At 34.7% G+C, this 27841-nt stretch overlaps 1 protein-coding gene across 2 annotated transcripts in view; it reads left to right on the top strand.

The window, feature by feature from the left end:
• Window positions 1-26084, top strand: part of RBM41 (RNA binding motif protein 41) — a 57726-nt gene extending 31642 nt beyond the window's left edge. For both annotated transcript variants that reach the window (XM_012751004.2, XM_012750994.3), the window contains 3 exons: window positions 5684-6087; window positions 18321-18468; window positions 20089-26084. In XM_012751004.2, the coding sequence (XP_012606458.1) occupies window positions 5684-6087; window positions 18321-18468; window positions 20089-20255 (719 nt within the window). In that variant the 3' untranslated portion in view covers window positions 20256-26084. The remainder of the gene's footprint in view (window positions 1-5683; window positions 6088-18320; window positions 18469-20088) is intronic.
• Window positions 26085-27841: the final 1757 nt, after the last annotated feature.

Raw genomic sequence — 27841 nt, 5'->3', positions numbered from 1 at the left:
AGGGGTTACTCAAGGAGCCTATTGTGGCCACTTACAGGGGATTTGTTCCTTGACCATGGTCCTGACTGTTGGCTGCTGACTGGGGGAGGAGATCCAGCCCCCGTGTTTTGATCAACTGGGTGACCCAAACTATTCTGGAAAGCAAAGTCATTTGACTGCCCACTTTTGATCTGTGCACAGGCCCAGCGGATTCATCCTAGATCAGGGGGAGAGTGGTTTTTCTTGTCTCACCCTTCCTCCAGGGGTGGAGCCTACCACTTCCGGCATGAGAGATGCAAGCTAGAGGGAGGAGGTAGCTCCCCAGTCTGCCCTGCATCCCAGCGCCCCGGTGGCTGTAACTCCCCTTGGCGTTAGTCTTCTCAGTAATTCGTTGATCGAGCCAGGCCTGGCCAGCCGATTGCAAATTGTGTAACAGTGGAATTTGTCAGGAGAGTCTGTAGGTTGGAGTAGGGGATCTGGCCACCGCACTGTATCACACCACGGTGTCTGGGCTGTGGACCCCCTCAATGGCGACCACTTGCCCACTTGCAGGGTATCAGCACTGGGGACGACTGTTTATGAGGTGGAAGGTGCTGGGTTGGGGGTCTGGGTCATCAGTACGCCCCCTTGCCTCCTCTATGCTGCCTTCCTACCAACTCATGCCTGTTCAGCCATAGTTCTCACTCTTACTGACCTACCCTTGGCAGGCTTATTTGCCCTGAGGCAGTTCCAGCTTAGAGTCTCTGACTTAGTGAACAGCTCTGTAGGACTGGCCCCACTGGTTACCAGAGGCAAAATATCTAACTGCCTCCCATATCAGCTCAGTCTGGTTTCCTCCCTACTTGGTGCCGTCCTAGCATGGGGCTCCGGGGCAGTTCACAGTGCTTTCCACTAATGACCGCACTCTACAGCACCCACTTCTCCTGTTGCGATTTCGCACCAACTTCAGACAGGTCTCTAGGTGGGTGAGTGTGGAGGTCAATGGGGAAGTAAGAGGTTGTCCTGTGGGTCTGATCCCACTTCACCCCCTGGCCCAGCGAGCCGGCGCCCTCCCACGCTCTATGCTCTGTTGTTTGTTTTGCACTCTCCGGAGAATGCAATCTTATCTCCCTATCACCTTGTTTTTTCCATTTTTGAGTGTCCCGCGCTGAACCTCTGCAGATTCACGATGCTGTTCTTGTGAGGGGGAGATCCACTTACCCGTAGGAGACCAAGATCTATGTCTCTTTCTCTGGGAGCAGGAATCCGGGGGGTTACCTTTACTCTGCCATGTTCCTCCCTCCTATTTTTCTGTTTTCTGTCACAAGAAAAGATTATTGCTTAATCTTCATTAGTTTTTTTTTTTTTCTTGGTCTCCTTGCTTTGTGTTTAGTTTACTCTTTTTATAGTTTCCTAACTTAGAAGCTCAGGTTACAAATTTGAAACCATTCTTCTTTTCTGAAACAGACATTTAAAGCTATAGATTTTTCTCATATTGATACAGCAATGTTTTAGCTGCATCCATAAATTTTGATATGTTGTGTTTTCATTTTCATCCAGGTCAAAATATTTTTAAATTTTCAAATTTTCCTTTGTGAGTTATTTGACCTATGAGTTATGTAGAATTATGTTGTTCAGTTTCCGTGTATTTGTGTTTTTCCATATTTCTTACAATAGTGGATCACTAATGTAAGTTCATTGTAGTTAGAGAACATACTTTTTATGATTTCAGTCTTGTTAAATTTTTTGAAACATACTCCCACCTTGGGCCCTTGCTCTAATATCAGCATGATATATGCTCTTACTTTCTTCAGGTCTTCACTCAAATGTCACCTTCTCAATGAGACCTTTTCAGACCAATATTAAAATTGTAACCATCATCACTACTACCTCATAGTTCTTTCAATCTTACCTTACTGTATTTTTTTCTTTTTGATAGCATTCATAACCTTCTAACATACTATGTAATCTACTTAGTTCTGTGAAGGTACAGCTCTTTATTTATTGATGTATCCCAAGAACCCATAATAATGCCTGGCTCAAAATAGTCACTGAATAAGTATTTTTGAGTGAATATGTTAGTATTTTCATCTACTTGGACTACAGCTGAAATTTGCTACTTATGGGATATAGTATTTCATTATAGAAATTTATCTGAATTTTATAATTCTTCTTAGATAGACATTTGTATTTTTGCTAGTTCCAGGCAATTATAAATAGCACTGATCTGAAAATTCTTCTTATAATGTCCTCATACATATATGTCTAAATTTTCCTAAGGTATATATGTGGGAGTAGAATTGATGGGTTGTATGTTGAACATATATTCACCATTAGTAAATAATGTCATACTGATTAGCACTGTGGCTATACATTCCCACCAGCAATATGTGAGGGTACTAGCTGCTCTTCAATCTCACTGACATGTGATATTAGCATTCTTTTTAATTTTTGTCAATATGTCAGTTTTCTAGCAGTATCTCTTCCCTTCCTAAATTGCATTTCCCTGAATTCTAATGGTTGAGCACTTTTGCATATATTTGTTAGCTATGTATATTCTTTTTTGAGACATCTCTTCAATATTTTGCCAATTTTCCTAATGGTCATCTATCTTTTTCTTTAATTTATAGGAGTATATTCTGGATTGAAGTTCTGTAATAGTTTTTTGTGTAGCAAATGACTTTTTCTATTCTTTGACTTTTCTTTTCCATCTCTTTATGACATTTTAATGAATAGAAGTTCTTAATTTTAATATAGTTGAATTTATCAGTCTTTTCCTTAAAGATTAGTGCTTTTTGTATCTTTTCTTTTTTGAGATGTAGTCCCACTCTGTTGCCCAGGCTAGAGTGCCATGTGGTCAGCCTAGCTCACGGCAACCTCAAACTCCTGAGCTAAAGCGATCTTCTTGCCTCAGCCTCCTGAGTAGCTGAGACTACAGGCGCACACCACCACACCTGGCTAATTTTTTCTATTTTTAGTAGAGACAGGTTCTCACTCTTGCTTAGGCCAGTCTTGAACTCTTGGGCTCAAGCAATCCTCCCACCTCAGCCTCCCAGAGTGATAGGATTACAGGCTTGAGCCACCACACCTGGCCTCTTTTTGTGGCTTAAGAAATACTTCCATCACTACTACTGTGCCTTGCTGGTGGAAATACAGAATAGTATAACTCCTACAGAGTGAAATTTAATAGTATATAGAAAAATTACATATATATTTACCTTTTGTATCAGCAATTCCACTTCTTAAAAGCTGTTTCAAAAATATACTGGAAAAATACCAAATCCTGTGTGCAGAAGGCTGTCTGTCAGGGTATTATTCATAACAACATAAGATTGGATACAAGACCAATGTGTATCAGTAAGGGAATAGTTGTATAAACTGTGGTATATCCACACAATGGAGTACTTTGCAGACGCAAGAGGAAGAGCTCTACACATTAATATGGAATTATCTCCAGGATATATTATTCAGTACAAAAAAGTAAGTTGTAGAACAGTGCTTATAGTAAGTTACTTTATGTAGGAGAGGGGTATAACTAATGAATTGTGTGTGTGTGTGTGTGTGTGCCTGTTTGCTTATATTTTCAAAAAAGAAATAATAAAACCATAAGCCAAAACATAATAAAAATATTATTTATGAGGAAGGAAGGGAAGGGGATAAAGGGAACAGAGATGGAAGTGAGACATCTGTGAAGGTACTGTATAACAATTTTTACCTTAGATTGATGTAAATGTTTTGCAAAGTAAAAAATTTAATCAAAAAGGTAAAATAATCCCTAAAATTCAAAAACTACCTGTAGTAAATGAACCTAATGATATATAAAGTTGGTAGCATAACCACACTGAGAAAACAATTACTTATAGTGAATTTACAACAATATTTGTATATTTCTAATGAAATATAATCTAAGGACAGACATAACTGCAAGGAAATATACAACTGTATTTAGTAGTTTTATTATTGATGGTCATATTAGTATTGTTAACATTTAAAATTCTGTAAGTATATTTTAGGAAGAAGCTAATAAATAATTTTGCTAATGTTATTTTAAGCATACAGAAAGAGATATAAGTCCAAAATCAAGGAATTTAAATAAAAACCTTGTGATCTTAAATTCGAATTGGAAATACCCATATGAACTCATTATTTATTTTTCTCTTAAAAAATGTCCTAACTTTATCCACTGAAAATGCCGAGAAGCAACAACTCAACAGAAATGAGCACACCTAGCAACACACTGTTGTTTCTAAATACCACTTCCCACTAAAAGGAACCAGGGGTCCTTGGAGAAATATTCTAGGTTTGGGTTAGGAAGTATGCAAGATGAGCTTGGGATATCTTGCTGTGCCAGAAGACCAAGAAGCAATACAGGAGCCTATTTGAAGGTCCTAAGTAGGATAATTTAGCCACTAAAAAGAATATTGACTACATTTAATTGACACACGTGAAATATATGAAAATATTTGGTCACCATTGGACATTTCTAAGGTACCAACTTATTACTCTCATAATTGGTAAATAATGGAAAGAATCAAGCATTTATCCTGCCTTTCCTGTATGAACTGCATTTTAGGAAACCAAATAGTTGATGATGGTAAGTTCATTATAGAATTCCAGATAATAAATAAAAAAGAAATAATAAAATTAGGAAAACCCCATTTTATAACTCTTAATAAATTAATAGATCTAAGCAATGATCATCAATGGATATAAAACTCATTCGGTGAAAGGTGAATGGGCAAACTTAATGGAGGGATGAAAGTAACACCAACTGACTCCACTGATCAATTTCAGCATCATCTAAAAATGGGACCACCAAACATTTATATGGCTTATGACATGATGCAATAAGAAATACACATCTTTCTATGAAAGATTCTTGCCTGAAAATATTGAACTTACATCTGATCAAACCTCTAGATCAGCACTGTCCAATGCCACTTTCTGCAATGATGTAAATAGTTTTTTTCTATCTGTCCAATATGGTATCCACTAGCCACATATATGGCTGTTGAGTACTTGAAATGTGATAAGTTTGGCTGAGGAACTGATACTTTAAAATTAATTTAAATGGACACATGTGACCAGTGGCTACTGTATTAGATGGCATAGTTCTAGATTTAACTGCCAAGAAATAGAGGGGATTAAAGGAACAAGTTAAACAACACTCATCGAGAAATAATTCATCAAATTCATGTGTTCATAGAATAAATGTAGCTTCTCTAACAAATCAATGGATGGGAGGGAAATGAGCTAGAGGGGTGGGAGGGAAGAGGTACTGTTTTAAAATAAAAAATACTTAAGAAATATATTAGCCAAAGGCTGGTTTAGATCCTAAATCAAATAACCAAATGTAAAACAATATCTTTGAGATAATCAGGGCAATGTGAATATGAACTTGGTATTAGATGATAAGGAATTATTAATTTTGTGAAATATATAATGCCACACTGATTATATTTTTAAAACATCCTTATCAGTTAGAGTTGCATATACTTGCATGACCCTGAGTCTTAGGTGCCTCACTTGCCTCACCATAGTTCTGGCCTTGCTTGAGATGCAGTGTAATAAGATAGCTATATACTGTTGTCATTTGTCACAGGTTATAAAGACCTGCCCTAGCAGAGTTTCTATCTCTGAGATCTAGAATTTAATTTTTATTAATTTGTCAAAGATTGTATTGGTAGGCGTTGTAGAACTTCCCTGTCTCTTTGTCTTGATCCAGATGAAACCCAAAAGAAGAACAAAGGTGATCCCATGAACAACCTGGAAAGTTTTTACCAAGAGATGATAATGAAAAAACGTCTTGAAGAGTTCCAACTTATGAGAGGTGAACCCTTTGCTTCCCACTCACTGGTCTCAGCTACATCAGTGGGTGATAGTGGCACAGCTGAGAACCCGCCATTACTCCAGGACGAGGGAAAGCAGGCAGCACAGGGTAAAGGTCCCAGTCTCCATGTGGCAAAAGTTATTGATTATTCACCTGAGCAGTGTTGGACTGGGCCTAAGAAGCTGACGCAGCCAGTAGAATTTGTCCCAGAAGATGAGATCCAGAGAAATCGTTTGTCAGAGGAAGAGATCCGAAAAATTCCTATGTTTTCTTCATATAATCCAGGGGAGCCAAACAAGGTATAGGCCAAACCAAGAAAAACAACATGGGTTGTTTTCACTTTTATTTACCTCTACCTAAATTAATACTTTTAAATTAACTTTGATTATACCAAAGAGTCGTGACATAGGCACAGTGATTGTGTTTATCCTTGACCTTGATTATTCCTTCTCTGCATACTATATAAGTAGCATATTTCCTGTAATGTTCTTTGTGCTTTCTAAGATCCTAAACTACCCTTAGAATATTAAAGAAGTCTTGATGAGACTCTAGCCTATACCTAGTAGAAGCCCTGAATTGAAGGAAAAGTAACCTCTAATTTCCTAGGCTAGTAATAATCAAGTAGTATTCATAGGACTATCATAGCTGGTAGCCATGGTGCCTTTGGAATTAGTCAATAAATAAATTGACTGCCTGCTTCTGAGTAGGATTTACTATTAACACATGAGCTTTTTCTTCAGAATGATCCAGCTGGCTTTCATATGACATATGACTTAAGTTGCTATTAGCAAAGGAGCAAAGTAAAAGCACAGGTCCTCTAAGCTTTGAGAAATTGGAAAACATGTAACCAAGTAATATTGTAAATAGTCCTTGTTTTATTGATCAAATCATTATTTCACATTCATGCTATATGTTACATCTGGAATGGAAAATTCTTCATTACCATGTTACCCAAAGAGGCAACACAAGCCCCTGGAGCATACACTTTGTTGTATCTAATTTAAATAGTTTCTAACTGTCCCTAAATTTTTTAAAAAAACCATTGTAGAAGAAGGATATTAAAATAGTTTCCTTTGAATGATTGAATTTCTGATATATTCTTGCTATTAGTTCAAGGGTAGCTTGATTTTTATTTACTTTTTATTATGAAATGTTAACTAATATACCAAAAGTTATATAAAATAATATAACAAACACCTGTATACTCAGCTAGTCTTTACCAATCTTTAATTCCCAATAGTTTCTATGTTTTAGTTAAAAGAATAAAGCATTATAGATATACCTGAAGACTTAAATGTATCCCTCACCAATCCCATTCTCTTTTCTCCTTTCCAGATGTAACCACTATCCTGAATTCACTATTTACCATTCCCACACACATTTTTATGTTTTTTACTATATAACTGTACATTTTTAAAAGATACAGTTTTATACATTTTAAAACTATATAGATCGTATATTCTACGTATCCTTCTATAACTTGTTTTTTTGACTCAATATACATAAAATTTTTGAAATTTGTTTCAAATGATATAAAGGAAGTATATAGTATTCCATTGTAGGAATAGACCAATATTTATTTATCCATTTTCCTAAAGATTTGTCCTTTTCATTATTTTGCTATTACAGATAATTCTGCAACAAATATTATTGTACATATATCTTGTTGCACATATGCAAGAGTTTATCTAGGACAGTGTTTTTCAAACTTAGGTTACAGTCAGAAGTTTAAAACTAGCAGATTTTTTTTGATGAAACAAACTGGAATAGAATAGAAATATCAAAATGCATTCCATACAGTTAGAGTGATTACTATTTCTTAAATTTTTTATTTTATGTGTGTCTATATGTGTGAGAGAGATGTGTATGGGCCATAATGCAGGTTTTAATTCTTCCTGTAGATCTCAGTAAAAAATGTTGGGAAAGTGTCACTCTGTTACAGTGGTTCTCAAATGTTAGTGTGCATCAGAGTCACCTAGAGGACTTATTAATCACATGCTGGGCTCTACTCCTGGAATTTTTGACTCAATAGACCTGGATTGGGGCCTGAGAATTTGCATTTCCAGCAAGTTCCCAAGAGATGCTGATGCTACTAGTCTGAGAGTAACATTTTAAGAATCAGTCTTCTGGGTTATATACCTCAAAGTGGAATCACTGTGTATAGGGTATGTATATCTTCAACTTCCAATGAGCAGGGTTTAGAGATTCTTTTCACATTCTTGCCAAAACTTTGGAGTATTAAATTCTTTATTTTGCCAGATGAAAATGTTTGAAAACATATGTCATTGTTTGAATTTGCATGTTCCTGATTTCCAGTGAGTTTACACATGTATTCATGCATTTTTTAGCCATTCAGCAACACTCTATGAGTTACCTGTTCCATTCCTTTGCCCATTGTTTGATCATATTTGTTTTTCATATTTATTTATATTTTAAAATTCTGGGTATAAATCCTTGCTATTTATCTAGCAAATATCTTCTCCCAGTGGGTGGGTAGTTTACCTTTTAACATAGTTTCTGATGTCTTTTGTTGAGTATAAGTCTTTCATTTTAAAGTTATCAAATTATCATTATTTCATTCAATAGTTTGTGCTTTTTGAGTCATTTTAAAGAAATCCTTCCCTACAAATCAATAAGAAAAACACAAACAACCCAATAAAAATGGGCAGAAGGTACAAACAGACAATTTACAGAGGTAAAAACATAAATGGCCAATAAACTTAAGAAATCTCACTAGTAATCAAGGAAATACAAAATAAAACCACAATAATATATACCATTTAACACTCAGGATGTTGGTGTGTATTTAAGGCCCTAACAATGCCAAGTATTGGTGAACATATGGGACAATAAGAACACTAATAAACTGCCAGGGGGACTGTAAATGAGTACAACCACTTTCAAGAATATTTTGGCAAGGTGGGCATGGTGGCTCACACCTATAATCCCAGCACCTTAGGAGGCTGAGGCAAGAGGATTGCTTGAGGCCAGGAGTTTGAGACGAGCCTGGGCAACATAGTGAGAGCCCCATCTCTACCAAAATAAATAAATAAATAAAAATTAGCCAGGGATGGTGGCACTTGCCTATAGTCCTGGCTACTCAGGAGGCTGAAGCAGGAGGGTCACTTGAGCACAGGAGTTTGAGGGTGCTATAAACTGGTAGGATCTGCTGGAGCTATAAACTGGTAGGATCACTTATGCAGTAACTTTGACAAATTGCTGGAGGCAGAGTATAGACTAGTGTGGGAGTGACAAAACTCCTGGGGGCTGCAATCATGAAGGACTTTTACTTCTAGGAACCCCAGCAGGTTCTCAAGCTAAAGAGCTAAGAAAAAAAAATCTCTTGTTTCTGGCATGGGAAGAGGAAAAGTAATCATTTTGAAGTATATTTAGAACTTTCTACATAGCAAAGGGCTACCCAGCAAGGAAAACAACTTTACCAAAGCCATATTCTACTCCAGGCTCTTCTAGCCTTCCTATCGAGAGAGAGAGAGAGAGAGACAGACAGACAGACAGACAGACAGGCACACTAAAAGGTTGAGACTTAGTCATAGTATTACAGAATGCCTCCCCTTCTCCCACACCTAGCTGCCACATCAACAAGCCTTCGTTATTATAACTGAATTACAGCTGAAAGACCTACAAGGTGCAGACTCTATTTATACAGTTTTTTAAGGAAACCCAAAGGAAACAAGGGAGACAAAAAGACATTAGAAGAAATTAAAACCTTTGACACCTACAGCTAGAGCAAACATTAAGCACAGCCCAACTCCTGGCCAGATTAACATAAAACCTCACACTAATGGCCTTTTTGGCTCAATTCCTATTACTTGATAGATCATGTCCAGCTTTCAACAAAAAAATTACAAGGCATGCTAAAAGAAAAACAACAGTCTGAAGAGATAAAACAAGCATTACAACCAAACTGAGATATGACACAGGTTTTAGAATTATCAGGGAATTTAAAATAACCATAATTAATATACTAAGGAGTCTACTAGTAAAGTAAACAACATGCAAGTCCAGATGGTTAATGCAAACCGAGAGATAGAAACTCTAAGAAAGAATCAAAAGGAGATGCTAGAAATTAAAAAAAAAAAAAAAGGGTAACAAATGAAGAATGCCTTTGATAGGCTCATCAGTAGGTTGGAAACAGCCAAGGAAGGAATCAGTAAGCTTGAAGACATGGTGATAGAAACTTCCCAAGCTGAAATACAAAGAGAAAAAAGACAGTAAAAAATTGAAGAGACTAAGAAGTAGAAGATGATTTCAAAGGGTGTAACATATACCTTACTGAAATACCAAAAGAAGACAAGAAATAGGAGGGAATATTTGAAGTAATAATGGCTGAGAATATTCCAAAATTAATGATAGACAACAAGCCACGGATCCAGGAAGCTCAGAAAACACCAAGCATAATAAATGCCAAAAACTATACATAACCATATCATGTTCAGACTACAGAAAGACAATGAAAAATTTTGAAAACAGAGAAAACACTACTTATCTGGGAACAAAGATAAGAATTACAACAGACTTCTCATCAGAAACCATACAAGCAAGAAGACAATGGAGTGAAATACTTGTGTGGAAAGAAAAATTAAAGAATATCTAAACAAATTCAGAGATATTTTGTTTCCTGGATTAAAAGACTTAATGTTGTTAAGATATCAGTTTTACCTGAATTAATCTGTAGATTCCACACAATCCCAACAAAATCCAGCCAAGCTATTTTGTAGATATTAACAAACTGATTCTAAGTTTATATGGAAAGACAAAAAGACACAGAATATCTAACACAATACTGAAAAAGAAGAACAAAGTTGGAGGACTGATACTATCCAACTTTAAGACTTACTATAATTAAGTAGTGTGGTGTGGTGGTGGGGGAAAAAAAGACACATAGATCAATGGAACAGAATAAGGACCCCAGGATTAGATCCACACAAATATAGTGAACTGATCTTTGACAAGGGAGCAAAGGCAATTCAATAGAGAAAGGACAGTCTTTCAACAAATGGTGCTAGAACAACTGAATATCCACATGCAAAAAAATAAATCTAGACAAAAACCATATATCCTTCACAAAAATTAACTGAAAATGGATCATGGACCTAAATATAAAACACAATAGTATAAAACTTCTAGAAGAAAACAGGAGAAAATCTAAGTGACCTTGTGGTTGATGATACATTTATCAGATGTAACACCAAAAGCACAATTTATGTAAGAAACAACTGATAATCAGACCTTTGATAAAAATATCAATTTCTGCTATGTAAAAGATACCTTTAAGAGAATCAAAAAACAAGCTACAGACTGGAAAAAATATTTGCAAAACATATGTCTAATAAAGGACTTGTATCCAAAATACACAAAGACCTCCTAAAACTCAACAGTAATAAAATGAACAAACCATTTTAAAAATGCGTAAAAGATAAGAACAGACACCTCACCAAAGAAGATATATACATGGCAAATAAGCATATGAAAAGAAGCTCATCATTATTTTCATAAGAGAATTGCAAAATGAAACAATGAGATACCATTATACACCTACAAAGATGGTTAAAATCCACAGTAAAACTGACAATACCAAATCGGGTTCAGGATACAGAGCAACAGGAACCTCTTATTCATTGCTGATGGGAATACAAAATGATACGACCTCTTTGGAAGACAGTTTGGCAGTCTCTTATAAAGCTGAATGCACAATCCAAAAACTGCACTCCTAGTTATTTACCAACTTGATTTGAAAAAAACCTATGTTCACACAAAAGCATGCATGTTCATAGTAACTTTATTTGTAATTGCCAAAAATTGGAAGTAGTCAAGGTATCCTCCAGTAGGCAAATGGATACATTCACCTGTGATAGATCTACGCAATGGAATATAATTCTGCAATGAAATGAAATGAACCATCAAGCTACAAAAAGACATAAAAGAACTTTAGATGCATATTAATAAGTGAAGGAAGGTGATATGGAAAGACTACATATTGTATGATTTCATTATATGACATTCTGGAAAAGGAAAAACGACGGAGACAGTAAAATGATAAATGGTTGCCAAGAGTTTGAGGGAAATGGGGAAAGGAGAAATAGGTGAAGCACAGGGATTTTTAGGGCAGTAAAATTATTCTGTGTGATGCTGTAATGGTGGAAGTAAGACATGCATTTGTCAAAACCTATAAAACCAAATAGCACTAAGAATAACCCTTACTGTATACAAATATTAAGAAATCATTTAGGAGGTTGGGGAACCCCAGGAAAGAATGCAGACTGTGAAAAGAGAATATAACTATAATAAATACATAACTTCTCACCAACTTCAGGCACCTCCCGGCCTACGTGGGAGTGGAGCTTGGTGTAGGAAGGGGTGTTTCTCAGCGCCAGTTAGGGCTGGCGCCACTGCCCGCCGGCAGCGGCTTAAGCCGCGCCTCGCTCCCTCCCTGATGTGTGCCTCCGAATCCCCGAGTTTTGCGGAAGAATGATCGGTTCACCTTTGCTTTAGGCTGTAGATGGTCTTATCCCTCCGTTTCCTGTTGGATATCTGCAGGCTTGCAAAGCTGGTCTCGTGGAAGTGCAGATCGCTGGAGTGTGGCTATCCACTTTCTTCACTAAATGGGACATGATGAAACTACAAAGCTTCTGCACAGCCAAAGAAACAGTCATGAAAGTAAACAGACAACCTACAGAATGGGAGAAAATTTTTGCATCCTACGTATCCAATAAAGGGCTGATAACTAGAATATACTTAGAACTCACGAAAATCAGCAAGAAAAAATCAAATAACCCTATTAAAAAGTGGGCAAAGGACTTGAACAGAAACTTTTCTAAAGAAGACAGAAGAATGGCCAACAAACATATGAAAAAATGCTCACCATCCCTAATCATCAGGGAAATGCAAATCAAAACAATGAGATATCACTTAACTCCAGTGAGAATGGCCTTTATCAAAAAGTCTCCAAATAACAAATGCTGGCGTGGATGTGGAGAGAGAGGAACACTCCTACACTGCTGGTGGGACTGCAAACTAGTTCAACCTGTATGGAAAGCAATATGGAGATACCTTAAAGCGATACAACTGAATCTACCATTTGATCCAGCAATCCCATTGCTGGGCATCTACCCAAATGATCCAATGACACTCTACAAAAAAGACACCTGCACTCGAATGTTTATAGCAGCACAATTCATAATCGCAAGGCTGTGGAAACAGCCCAAGTGCCCATCAATCCAAGAATGGATTAATAAAATGTGGTATATGTATACCATGGAGTACTATTCAGCTCTAAGAAACAACGGTGATATAGCACATCTTATATTCTCCTGGTTAGAGCTGGAACCCATATTACTAAGTGAAGTATCCCAAGAATGGAAAAACAAGCACCAGATATATTCTCCAGCAAACTGGTGTTAACTGAGTAGCACCTAAGTGGACACATAGGTACTATAGTAATAGGGTATTGGGGAGGGGGGGCGGGTATATACATACATAACAAGTGATATGCGCACCATCTGAGGGATGGTCATGCTGGAGACTCAGACTTGTGGGGGGAGGGGGGGGAAGGGCATTTATTGAAACCTTAAAATCTGTACCCCCATAATATGCCGAAATAAAAAATAAATAAATAAATAAATACATAAAACAACTTCATTGAAGGGATGGAGGAAAACATGCTGACCTACATATATTTGGACATGTGTGAAGTCTGGAAGACTGAAGGCAAATGCAAATGCACATAGGCACTGTTGATAAGGTTGTGTTCCATGGGGGTACTGGTTAACTATTCTGATATTGCTATACATGCATAATGGAGTGGAACAATTAAGTAAATGGATGACAGATGGTGGGAGCCAGGTTTCTCACTGTTGGAATTTGTAGATAAGTAAAGGGAGGAAGCTAGATTGATCCATGTGGTAATGGTATAGAGTTGGAGACATCAGTATGAACAACTGTTTAACTTACTATAGATATGACTGGTTCCATATAGAAATGTTTATATGTTATATATATGGATTAGTATAAACATATTTTTTGCTCTGTCAGCTGGATAGGGCTCAAATGAAAGGACACCCAAGTAGCAAATAACTTGCTCAGCATCCAGATCTTGGTTTCTAATACGATTCTCTAATAAAAGGAACGAAAGTTCCTTGGAGAAATGGCTGCTTCTAATACTGGAACAGGAAATATACAAGATGAGCCTTCTGTATCTTATTGTACCACAAAGTAAGAAAGTGCTAAAAAATAAAATTATTATGTTGTTCTTTGACATTGTGGGCATATCAAAGAAACATAGAAGCCACATGAAAGAAGTTCCAATGACCAAAGCTGGAACAACTTGTGCAACAAACTAAATAAATTAATCTTGAATAATAATTCAAAGTATAGGATAATTGTCTGTAAGTCCAAGTGATGTAAATAAATGATTGAGTAAATAAATGGAGAAGAGATAAATCTCCCATAAAAAACAATTGCATATAATTTATGTAGATACTCTACCTCGAGGAAGGAGAGCATAACTCCCCATTCTTTAGTTTTGAGCTGCTTATAGTAACTCCTTTCCAAAAGAGTACAGTATGAGAATGCAGAAAAAAAAAGAATAACTTTACAGTGGAGAAACCTGATAAACCCTACCTCAACTAGGTGATCAAGGACGACATCAGCAGTTATAAATCATGTTGACTATATGTATGCTTAATATGATGTGATCACAGCTGTACTTTTCAAAACACTGTAGTCTTCTTCCCAATAATCTATAACCCCAGTCTAACCATGAGAAAAATGCCATAAAAATTCTAGTATTGGGCATCCTACAAAATACCTGACCAGTACTCTTCAAAACTGTCAAGATCATTAAAAACAAGGAAAGTCTGACAAACCGATATAACCAAGAAGAGCTTAAAGATACATGACAACTAAATGTAATGTGGTAACCTGCATGGGATCCTGGAACAGGAAAAGGACATTGCGTAAAAACTAAGGAAATCTAAATAAACTATGGGCTTTAGCTAATAATAATGTATCAATATTCATTCATTAATTGTAACAAATGTAAGATATAAGATATCAATAGCTGGAAACTGGGGAGTATATGGCAGCTCTCTATACTATCTTCTCAACTTTTCTATAAATCTAAAACTATTCTTAAAAAATAAAGTTGAAGAGATTATCTTTTTCTTATTATATGTTCTTGGCATACTTATTTATAGAAGATTACTTGACTGTAGATGCATAGATGTATTTCTGGGCTCTGTATTCGGTTCCATTGACCTATGTATGTGTCTGGTTTTATGCCAGTATAATACAGTTATGATTGCTGTAGCTTTGTAATATATTGTGAAATAAGGAAGTGTGCATCCTCTAGCTTTGTTCTTTCTCAAAATTGTTTTGGCTTTTGGCTATTTGACTTTGATAGAGATGCATTAATCACTTTGAATAGTATGGATATCTTAATATTAAGTCTTCTAATCCATAAACAGTGTTCAGTATAACTGTAGGATAATTACAGTTAACAATAATATAATAATAGTTACATAATATAATAATAGTATAGTTATATAATATATAATAACTATATAATAATATAGTTATGTAATAATATATGTGATAGTGCTGCTGCTATTATAAATGGGCATACAGATGTCTCTTCGATATACTGATTTTCTTTCCTTTGAATAAATGTCCAGTAGTGGGATTTATGGATCATATGGTAATTCTATTTGTAGTTTTTTGAGGAACCGTCATACTGTTCTTCATAGTGGCTATACTAGTTTATATTCCCACCAACAATATATAAGAATTCCCTTTTCTCTATAACCTCACCAGCATTAGTTATTTTTTGTCTTTTTGATAATTTTTTGTTATCCTAACTGGAGTGAAAATGAGACATCATTATGGTTTCAATTTCCTTACTCATTACTGGTGTGTTTTGATTTTCTATGTCTATTTTCCATGATTCAATCTTGGTAGATTATATGTTTCTAGGAGTTTATCCATTTCTTCTAGGTTATTCAACTTGTTGATGTATAATTTTTCATAGTACTTTCTTATAATCCTTTTTAATTCTGTGGCATTAGTTGTAGTGTCTCTTCTTCTGTTTCTGATTTTGTTTATTTGAATCCTCTTTTTTTCTTAGTCTAACTAAAGGTTTGTTAATCTTTTTGATCTTTTCAACAAAACCAGATCTTAGTTTTATTGTTTTTTCTATTTTTTTCTATTCTCTATTTTATTTATTTCTGCTGTAATCTTTATTATTTCCTTCCTTTTCCTAACTTTGGTCTTAGTTGATTCTTCTTTTTTTTACTTCCTTGAGGTGTAGAGTTAAGTTGTTTATTTGGGATCTTCTTTTTTAAATATAGTTACTATTGCTATAAAATTCCCTGTTAGTACTGCTTTTTTTGCATCCCATAAGTTTTGGTGTGTTGTATTTTTGTTTTCATTTGTCTCAATATATTTCCTAATATCCCTTTTATTTCTTCTTTGACCCTTTGGTTGTTTAAGAGTGTGTTGTTTAATTTCTACATATTTGTAATTTTCCCATTTTCTTAATTGATTTCTGTTTTTATTCTATTGTGGTCTGAAAAGATACTTAGTTTTATTTCACTCTTTTTTTTTAATTTGTTAAGACTTCTTTTGTGACCCAATGTGTAATCTATCCTGGAGAATGTTCCATATGCACTTAATAAGAATGTATATACTGTTGCTGTTGTATAGAATGTTCTGTATATGTCTGTTAAGTCCATTTGGTCTGTAGTGTTGTTTAAGTCCTCTGTTTCTTTATTGATCTTATGTATGGATGTTCTATCCTTTATTGAAAGTAGGGTATTAAAATTTCCTACTATTATAATGATGCTATCTATATCTCCCTTAAGTTCTATTATTGTTTGTTTCGTATATTTAGGTGTTCTGATGTTAGATGCATATATATTTATAATTGTTATATCTTCCTGGTGAATTGACCCTTTTATCATTATATAATGTCCTTCTTTGTCCCTTGTGACAGTTTTTTTTTTTACTTAAAGTCTATTTTGTCTGATGTAAGTATGGCTACCCCTTTTCACTTTTGGTTACCTTTTGCATGGAATATCTTTCTGTTCTTTCACTTTCAGATTATGTGTGTCCTTAGATCTAAAGAGAGTCTCTTTTAGACAATATAGAGTTGGATCTTGTCTATTTTATCCATTCAGCCACTCTGTGTCTTTTGGAGAGTTTAATCTATTTATATTTAAGGTAATTATTGATGGCAAAGGACTTACTACTACCATTTATTAATTGTTTTCTGTCTGTCTTATAGCTCTTTTGGTCTCTCCTTCCCTTTTAGCTATATTCCTTTGTGGTTCATTATTTTTTTTGTAGTGGCATGCTTTGATTTCTGTCTCATTTTTCTCTGCATATTGTCTATAGGTATTTTCTTTGTGGCTACCACAGGGCATACATAAAACATCCTATATTTATAACAATCTGTTTTAAACTTATGACAACTTAAGTTCAGTCACACATAAGAGCTCTTTTTGTTCTCTTGAATTTTTATAGCATCCCATTCTTAATAAATAGAATAGTTTCTCTTATTTTTCTGAGGATATTAGTTAAATCATTTGCTTTCTTTTTTGTTTGTTCTCGGTCTTTCACATTAGAGGCTTTCCTCAGGTGCCTAATAGTCCATGCTCAACTTTATTATTAGAGAGTAAAAAGATGATTGGAGGTTTTGAGTACATGAGTGGCCCTTGTTGATTTTTAGCTTCACTTTAAAATGGTGTGGCTGGGCCATTTGTTGGAGGAATTCCCAATCCCAAGTCAATATTTTCATATCTTTCCTCTAGGGGCTATCAGTGTCCCCAAAGAAGACTGTCCAAACTCTCTCTTAGAAGGATAAGAACATTCTAGGAGCCAAGTGGTAGAAAAGGTTTGGGAGGACCTTAGCATTAAGTGTGCATTCTTTCTCTTAGTCTCCTTGCTTTGAGAAACAGTATTCATATCTTCAACTCTGTATGGCACTTTCCATCTTCTGACAATGAACCTCCAGTATTCTACTAGGATTGGCGAGTTGCCTTTACCCAGTAGCATATTGTGGAGGAGGGTATTTAAAAATCAAATTAGGTTTTTAAATAACCTTCAGCTTACCCACCTTATTTTAACCCCATCCCTTCACATGTATTTCCAGTGGTACCTGAAGCTATCATTTCCTAAACTATTTTGAGGATTCTTAAGTGGCGATTGGGTAGGTTCTTGGCTTTCCCCACTGCTAGTTTAAGATTTCATAGCTTTCTTGAATGTGCTGAGTTGGTTCCTAATCATCCAGTTGTTTTCCAGCTTCCTGAGTAGTATTGCTATTGCCTCCTTACCTTGTTCATTTGTGTGTGTTTTTTATTAAGTTCCCATAGTTTTAGGAAGTTTTCTGGATGGAGTGAAATTAAATCAGTATGTTCAATCCACCATTTTTATCTGAAATAAACTAATTCTAACCATAATGAAAGAGTTGCCTTACCTCTGTTATGTGATATTTCTTTTGGTCTTCAATTTGTATTAGGTGTTATACCTGAAGAACCTTAGCCCGCAGGTGACTGAAAAAGATCTGGTCTCATTGTTCGCTCGATTCCAGGAGAAAAAAGGACCTCCAGTTGAATTCCGACTAATGACTGGACGAATGAGGGGGCAGGCTTTCATCACCTTTTCCAGTAAGTAGCTTCATGTAGATAATTACTCAGTTGCAGCCTCAGTTCACTAAGAGACTACCAATAACCTCTCTAATTTAGATATAGTCCTTTGATTTACCCACAGCACATGAGAAGAAGGAAAGTAAGTAAAATATGTTTTTAGTGTTATTCTGTCTCCCTTTCTGTGTTTCCTCTCCTCCATTGAAAGTGCATGACCACTGTACCCTAGTGTCCTCAGTTTTCTCCAGTCTTGGCAGTTCCTTCTTACCCTACCAAAGTCTTTCCATTTGCTGACAATAGTATTTCTAATGTAAGTTATAATTAGATTACTCATTAATTGATATGTTGGTATTCTGATCGAAACACACATATTTGCCTTATGCCCTATTCCTTTAGGACTAAGTGAGTGCAAGCTAATATACTAATTCATAATTAGTGGATGATACATTCTTCTAAATATTGTTTGCATGTTAATGTGTGGCTTCTGTGTTCTAAGCCAAAGGGAAGAATAATGTAGGAATTTCAGTTTCTGTGCTAAACAAAATAATATCTTTTTGGTGGGAAGGCTGGATAGGATCTGTAACTCTCATTGTCCCTAAACTATCATTATTGCTAAACAGCCTACTAATTGATATACAGGCAATTGGTTTTACACACAAGTACTGCCAAACTCCCCTCCACTGCTTTTGTACAGTCTTGTACCATCTTTCCTATCTTACTGACGGTTTGTAAATCCTCTACACCAGTGGTTTTCAATCTTTTCAAGTACTAGAACCCCTTTTAAATTTAAAAAATATTTAGTGGACCTCCCACGTAATCTCCATTAATTGAAAAAATACATAATAAAAAGCTTTATAAACTAAATATTTTTAAATGTATTAGCTGTTTTACTAGTCAAAACAGCAACTCTATACTTTTGAAAATTTATAGTATATACATGTGAAACAAAAATTGATTCAGTCTAAAGACATTGTTTACTTATGATTCCACACAATTCTGGCCATAATCCACCCCCTCCTTGTTTTCTACATCCAGGCACTGAGACCCATAAGGTACATACTCCTGCTGTATGCTATATATTTCATACCTCAAGCTTCCATATGCCTACAAGAGTTCTTAAACTTATTTATCCAAATAAGGGCTTTCAAAACCACTCTCCCACTGAAAGAAAAAGTAGCAAAGAAAAAAATAATTTCTTTCTATTGTCCTCAAGGCATAGGGCAAAAAAAAAAAAAAAGAAAGAAAACAATAACTTCTTTCATTGTGTTACCCATTTTGAAAATGATCCAGTTCTCACAATACCTATAATTGTTATCTAAGATAGAGGCTTGTGTATAATTAGTAATAGCTTAGACTTCTTTACCATACAGTCTATACCCATGTTTCTTTACCTATATCTTTGAATTAGGAGCTACCCTCAAACATCCATTTTGAGGTTTTTTGTGATTATTTTTAGCATTAATTTAATCTTTCTAAATTATACATATTGGAGATTATAGAAAAGATTATAAAATCAAATAACTATACCATATGGCCTTATAACTTATGTTTAACTCTAAGGCAAAATAACCTAAACTAGACTTGGAATAGAATTGAATTACTAAGCCCTATGTAAACTGATATTTTTTCTTTCTCTCTTAGATAAGGAGATAGCATGCCAAGCATTGCATCTAGTAAATGGATACAAACTACGTGGGAAAATATTGGTGATAGAGTTTGGAAAGAAGAAAAACCAACAATCAGATCTCCAAGCTGCTTCTCTCATACCATGTGCTACAGATGGTACTACAGAAATCAGTGGTAGCTAGAATATATATAGATTGTGGGTCCTAGATGGTCTTTCTTGAATCCGAATCTTGGATCAAGGATTTGTGTACAGATAGCAATTTATTTGGAGTTGAAGAGGAGAAACTAACTGAGAGAGAAAAAAGTAATTGAGACAGTCCCCTTCAGCTTTTGGAGAGAATTGGTAGAAAACAATTTCTATAATCAAAAACTATGGCACAGATAATATACTAAGTATGAAGTGTAATATACAAAAAGTATTGTTTTCTCAGGATAAAATTACAAAAAATTATTACTGGAGATTTTTCAAAATCCTTATAATTTTGCTAGGGTCTTCAATATTTGTCCCTAGAGGTAGCAATCTTTCCAAGACTGCCTCCTATATACAGACCTAAAAAACTAAATAAATGTTGAAATATTTATTCACTAGAGCCCACTTGTCCCTAATTTTATCCACCAAATAAATTAAAAATCAGGACCCCAGGCTTAAGCATCAACAAATGCTGTTAAGTCAGAATTATCAGCAGTAACACCAGGTAGTTTCATAAGTCAGTCAACATATTTAATGAATGCTTTCCCACTAAGTTATCAGAACCTTCAAAAAGCTATATATTTTTCTAATGAAATATTTTAGATCAAAATATTGATATTCTCATGACCATTTAAGCTAGCTACCATTGAGTAGTCATTGAGTTCAAAGCAATAAACATTGAATAAGTGTTTAATATATGTTAAATACTACATATAGGAATTTTACAAGAGGAACATACTAGCAAAGAATATCAAAAAGAAGTGGAAGAAAAAGTTCTCTAGAAGAGAGGAAGCCAGTGTCAAATTCCCCAGTTGTTTGTTTATGGTTACTGGAAAATAAAAAGACAACATAGTATAGAGAAAATGATACAAACTTTGGAGCGAGACCTATATTTGAACCTCATAGCCACATTTAGTACTCCATGACCTTGGCAGGTCACTTAATCTTAGCCTCAGTTTTCTCATCTATAAAGTGAGAATAATCTACTTACCTCATTGGGTTGTGAGGATTAACTGATACGATATTATCCAGGCTGAGGAACAGAAAAATTAAATAATAAAGTCAAGCAGAATATAGGACCTCTGAGACACCATTGAGTACTCTAACATATGTGTAACAGGAGTTCCAGAAAGAGAAGAGAAAAGAAAGGAGCAGAAAAATAGTCCTAGAAATAATGGCCATAAACACCCCAAATTTGGTGAGAAACATTAACGTACATATCCCAGAAGCGCAGCAAATCCCAGGTAGTATAAACAAAAAGAAATCCATAAATACACATATCATAAGAAAAATGCCAAATAAAAATGAACTATCACTTTTCAGGGAACCCCAATATGATTTACAGCTGTTTTCTCTTCAGAAACAATGGTGGTGGCAATAGGATAATATATTAAAAGTGCTCAAAGAAAATAACTGTCAACCAAGAATCATATATACAATAAAGCTAGTTTCTAAAAATAAAGGTGAAATAAAACATTCCCACATAATCAAGAACTGAGAGAATTTGTTGCTGGCAGACCTAACTTATAGGAAATACTAAAGGAAGTTCTTCAGGCTGAAAGCAAGTGACCTCAGATAATAATTTGAATCTAAACATACATAAAAAAGAGCACAGGTAAAGATAATTATATAATTATCAAAGACAATCTATGCATTTTTCTTTCTTAACTAATTTAAAAAGCAGTTGTATAAAATAATATGTATATAGATGCATTGTTTGGCCTATGACATATAAAATGTAATATATTTGTCAATAACAGGACAAAGGAGGTAGGTGGAAGCAAAGCTATATTATACTAAAGAAGTTACTCTAGATGGTAACTCAGATCCACAGGAACAAATGGAGTGAGTAAGAAATGGGAAATAAGATTAACATAAAAAATCTGTAAATACATACTTGCTCTTTTTTTTTGTCTCTGCTTCTTTTAAAGACACAAAATTTTATTAAATAATAATTATAATGTATGTTGGGTTTATAACATAGAGATAATATATATAATATCACAAAAGGGGGGGAAGGAATGAGTTTATATAGGAATAAAGTTTTTATATATCATTGGATATAAGTTAGTATATCTGAAGCCTATTCAGTTTTGTTAAGGTATATATGGTAAGCCCTAGAGCAACCACTAAGGAAATAACTTTAAAAAAATAAAAATATGATTAAAGAAATTTAAGTGCCCCACTAAAAAATACTCAATGTAAAAGAAAACAGGAGGAGGAATGGAGAAATAAACAAAAAAGCCTAAGACAAATAGAAAACAAACAATAAAATTATAGTCATAAATTTTCTAATATCAATAATAATAAATGTGAATGAATTAAACAATTAAATCAAAGGCAGAGAATGTCAGACTAGAAGAAAAACAAGATTTAACTTTATGCTATTTATTGGAGACATACTTTAGAAGATATTAAATATAAAGAGATTGAAAGTAAAAGGATGGAAAACAAATATATCATGCAAACAGCACCCATAAAAAAGCTGGAGTGGCTATTCTAATATCAGACAAAAAAAGATTTTAAAACCAAAAAAATTACTATAGATAAAGAGTGATATTTTATAATGGTAAAAGTGTCAATCCATAAGGAAGATGTAACAATTATAAATAAGTATGCATCTAACCACAAGACCCCAAAATACATGAAGCAAACACTGATATAAAGGAAAAGAGAAATATACAAGTCTATAAAAAGAGTTGTAATATTTAATACCCCATTTCCAATAATAGAACTACTAGAAGATAAGGAAACAGGGACTCAAATAATATTATAAGTCAAAATTTATCTGAAAGATATCCATAGAACATTCTACCTAATAATATCAGAATATATATTCTTCTCAAGTGAATATGAAACATCTTTAGGTGAGACCATAAGGTAAACCACGAAACAACCCTTAATAAATATAAGTGGACTGAAATCATGCAAAGCATGTTCTCTGACCACATGGAATGAAGTTTGAAATCAATAACAGAAAGTTGGGAAACTCACAAGTATGTAGAAATTAGATACACTTTTACATGACTAACATTTCAAAGAAAAAATCACAAGTAAAATTAGAAAGTCATTTGAGATGAATGAAAATGATGCTACAACATACCAAAACTTATGGAATGCATCTAAAGCAATACTTAGAGGAAAATTTATAGGTATAAATGTCTGTACTTAAAAAGAAGAAATATCATAACAATAACCTCACTTTATTCCTAAAGACCCTGTCAAAAGAAGAGCAAACAACACCTACAGCAAGCAGAAAGAAGGAAATAAAAAAGACTAAATGAGAAATAAAGAGAATATAGAGAAATTATAAAGAAAAATCAATGAATCCAAAAGTTGGTTCTATAAAAAGATGAAAAAAACTGACAAACCTTTTGCTAGATTGACCAGAAAAAACAAGACTCAAATTACTAGAATCAGAAATGAAGGAGGGAACTTTACTACTGACCTTGTAGAAACAAAAAGAATTATAAAGGCCTGTTATGAACAATTGTATGTCATTAAATTAAATAAATTAAATTAAATAGATGAAATGGACAAATTCCTACAAAGACACTACCAAAACCAATTTGAAAAGAAATACAAAATTTGAATAGACCTATAACAAATAGGTTAAATTAGTAATTTAAAAAATACCCACAAAGAAAAGCCCAGGCTCATATGGCTTAGATGAATTCTACTGAACCTTTAAAGAAAAAAAAAATTTTTTTTTCTGAGACAGTCTCACTTTGTTGCCCAGGCTAGAGTGAGTGCTGTGGCCTCAGCCTAGCTCACAGCAACCTCAAACTCCTGGGCTCAAGCAATCCTCCTGCCTCAGCCTCCCAAGTAGCTGGGACTACAGGCATGCGCCACCAGGCCCGGCTAATTTTTTCTATATATATTAGTTGGCCAATTAATTTCTTTCTATTTATAGTAGAGATGGGGTCTCACTCTTGCTCAGGCTGGTTTCGAACTCCTGACCTGGAGCAATCTGCCCGACTCGGCCTCCCAGAGTGCTAGGATTACAGGCGTGAGCCACCACGCCTGGCCTTAAAGAAAAATTAATACAAAATTTTCACAAACTCTTCTAAAAAGTAGAACAGTGAACACTACTGGAACATACTATAATGTAGAAGAACCCTTAGAATATGCTCAGTGTGACCAGGCATGGTGGCTCATGCCTGTCATCCTAGCACTCTCTCTGGTAGGCTGAGGCAGGAGGATCGCTTGAGGCCAGGAGCTAGAGACCAGCCTGAGCAAGAGCAAGATCCCGTCTCTACAAAAAATAGAAAAAATTAGCTGGGGATGTTGGCTCTTGCCTGTAGTCCCTGCTACTAGCTCAGGCAAATAGAGCAAGACTCTGTCTCAAAAGAAAAAAAAATGCTCAGTGAAAGAAGCCAGTCACAAAAGACTATATATTATATGATTCCATTTATATGAAGTGTTCAGAATTGGTAAATATATATGGACAGAAAATTCATTAGTGATTGCTTAAGGGCTGGGGGAAAGGGTGGGGGGAATGGGAAGGGTGAGTGGTAATAGCTGAAGTACATGGGGTTTCTTTGGGGGTTGATGAAAATGTTCTAAAATTGTGACGATTTCACAACTCTGAATATACTAAAGACCATAAATGGTACAAAAAATAAGTGAAGTATAGTATATGAATTATATATCAATAAAACTGTCACAAAAGTAGGAAATTGGATATAACACAAATATCCATCACTAGGAAAATGGGTATATAACTTACAGCATGTCCATTTAGTAGAATACTATGCAGCCATCAAAATAGCGGAGCATATCTATGAATATATTATGACTTGTACTCATGTCTAAGATTTTATATTAAGTTTTAAAAAGATGCAGAAATATGTATAGTAAATACATTTTTAAGCAAAAACATTGATATATGTATGGTGTATGTGTTTATAGGTATTTCTAAATAACTTTAGGAAAAAGCTAGGAAATATACATACCAAATTGTAGACCTTTTGGACGTGAGATTGAGTATGCTGAAAAGGGACTTTCACTTTCTAAACTTTTTAAATTGGTGTGATTTCGTGTGATTTTTACTGTTTTTAGTATTTTTTAAATTAAAATTTTTAAAAATACTCTGCCAATGGCATGGCTTCCAAAATATTTGTCAGATCTACTCTGAGGATATCATCTGACTATACTCAGGACAAACTCCTATTCCTTCGATATACTTCCTACTTAGGATTAACTCTGCGATTTTAAATATAGTTTAAGTGACAAGAAGTAAATTATCCTGGTATAGCCTCTTGCACATGTTATCCAGGGACATACTTCTAAGCTGGACTTTTCAGAAGGAACTGCTTTCTATTAGGTGGGAAATCAAACCTCTGCCCTTTACTAGACCTACAAACCACTAACAATACAGGAACATAAAATTGAGTATATCCTTCAACTGGTGCATAAAGAAACTGTAGTATATCCATACAATGGAATCCTACTCAGCAATAAAAAGTAATAAAATGTACATGCAACAACTTGGACGAATCTTAAATGCATTTTGCTAAGTAGAAAAAGCCAAACTCAAAAGGCTACTTACTGTTTGATTCCATTTATATGATTTTCAGGAAAAGCAAAACAATAAGGATGGAGGAAAAAAATCAGTGGATGCCAGGGGTTAAAGTGGGATACTCCTTGACTACAAAGGGAGGAGCACAAGGGATTTGTTTTCATATGGAAATTTTCTGTACGTTTATTGTAGTTATATGAATATGCATTTGTTAAAACATAGAATTGTATACCAAAAAAGGATGAATTATACTGTATGTAAATTTTTTAATAAATGTAATTTTAATGGAGGAAAGAAAAACTTGTAGAGACAGTCATTTCCATTAAGTAGTGTTTCTATTTTGTGGTCTTTTGATTACTGTTGAAAATTTAAAGCCATTTTGCTATATGTCCTTATTTTCTGCCCATAGGTCAGCAGAAATCATCTATGTACACATATACACATAAACCCACCATTAAAAAAAAGTCAAAAGGCAAACTGGAAAATACATTTATCACACACAAAGAGCTAATTTCATAACACCCAGTGTATATAATGTTTTAGAATACAAAAGTCAACAATCCAATTAAAAAGTGGGGAAAAGGCCAGGTGCAGTGGGTGGCTCACGCCTATAATCCTAGCACTCTAGGAGGCCGAGGCGGGCGGATCGCTCAAGGTCAGGAGTTCGAAACCAGCCTGAGCAAGAGCAAGACCCCGTCTCTACTAAAAATAGAAAGAAATTAATTGGCCAACTAAAAATATATAGAAAAAAAATTAGCCGGGCATAGTGGCACATGCCTGTCATCCCAGCTACTCAGGAGGCTGAGACGGAAGGATTGCTTGAGCCCAGGAGTTTGAGGTTGCTATGTGCTAGGCTGACGTCATGGCACTCTAGCCTGGGCAACACAGTGAGACTCTGTCTCAAAAAAAAAAAAAAAATGGTGAAAGAAAATTTATAGAAAATATAAATGACCAATAAACTAACATATATTCAGAGTAGTAATGCAAATTAGCAGTGGGCTCTCACTTTTTAAAAGCTTTTTAGATTTTCAGAAAAGTTGCAAAAGTAGTAAGAAACTTACCATATATTCTTTACTCAGCTTCACCTAATGTTAGCATCTTAAATAACTGTAGTACAATTAACAAAGCCAGGAAACTAATATTGATACAACACTATTAACTCTATTAGACCTTTTTGAATTTTGCCAGTTGTCATGCTAATGTCCTTTTCTGATCCAGTATCAAATCCAGGATCCCACATTTTACTTTATTATCATGTCTCTTATTCTGTTCCTATTTGTGACAGCTCTAAGTCTTTCTCTTTGATGATTATGACAATTTTGAAGAGTACTGGTCAGTTATTTTGTAGAATATTCTTAATTGGGATTTGTCTGATGTTTTCTCATAATTAGATTGAGGTTTTGCATTTTTGGTAAGACTACTGCAAAAGTGAGTTTGAACCCTTTTTTGTGCACCATATCAGGAGTATATGATGTTGATAATTCTTAATACTGGTGATGTTAATCTTCATGACTTGGTCAAGGTGGTGTTTGCTGGGTTTCTTTACTGTAAAGTTATGATTTGCCTCTTTATAATTACTAAATACCTTCTGGAAGATACATTGAGACCATTCAAATATCCTGTTTCTCATACTTTTGCCTACTACTTTTAGCATTTATTAATAGTTTTTGATCACAGTAATTATTACTGTAGTGATTTACCTAATGGTGATTGTCTTAGTCTGTGCTGCTATCACCAAAAAAAAAAGACTGGGTGATTTATAAAGAACAGAGGTTTACCACATGTTCTCACTTATAAGTAGGAGCTAAACTATGGGTATGCATGATCATACAGAGTGGAAAAATAGATAATGAACACTCCCAAGCTGGGAGGGCAGTTAAGTATGAAAAATTACCTATTGAGTACAATGTACATTATTTGGGTGATGGGTACACTGAAAGCTCAGACCTCACCACTATACAATATATCCATGTAACAAAACTGCACTTGTACCCTCTAAATATATTGGGGAAAAAAACACAAGGAACAAAAAGAACAGATTTATTTCTCACAGTTCT

Source organism: Microcebus murinus, chromosome X (genome assembly GCF_040939455.1).
Source record: "Microcebus murinus isolate Inina chromosome X, M.murinus_Inina_mat1.0, whole genome shotgun sequence".
NCBI lineage: Eukaryota > Metazoa > Chordata > Mammalia > Primates > Cheirogaleidae > Microcebus > Microcebus murinus.
The sequence above is the reverse complement of the archived record's forward strand: the minus strand, read 5'-3'. Positions and strand labels throughout refer to the sequence as shown.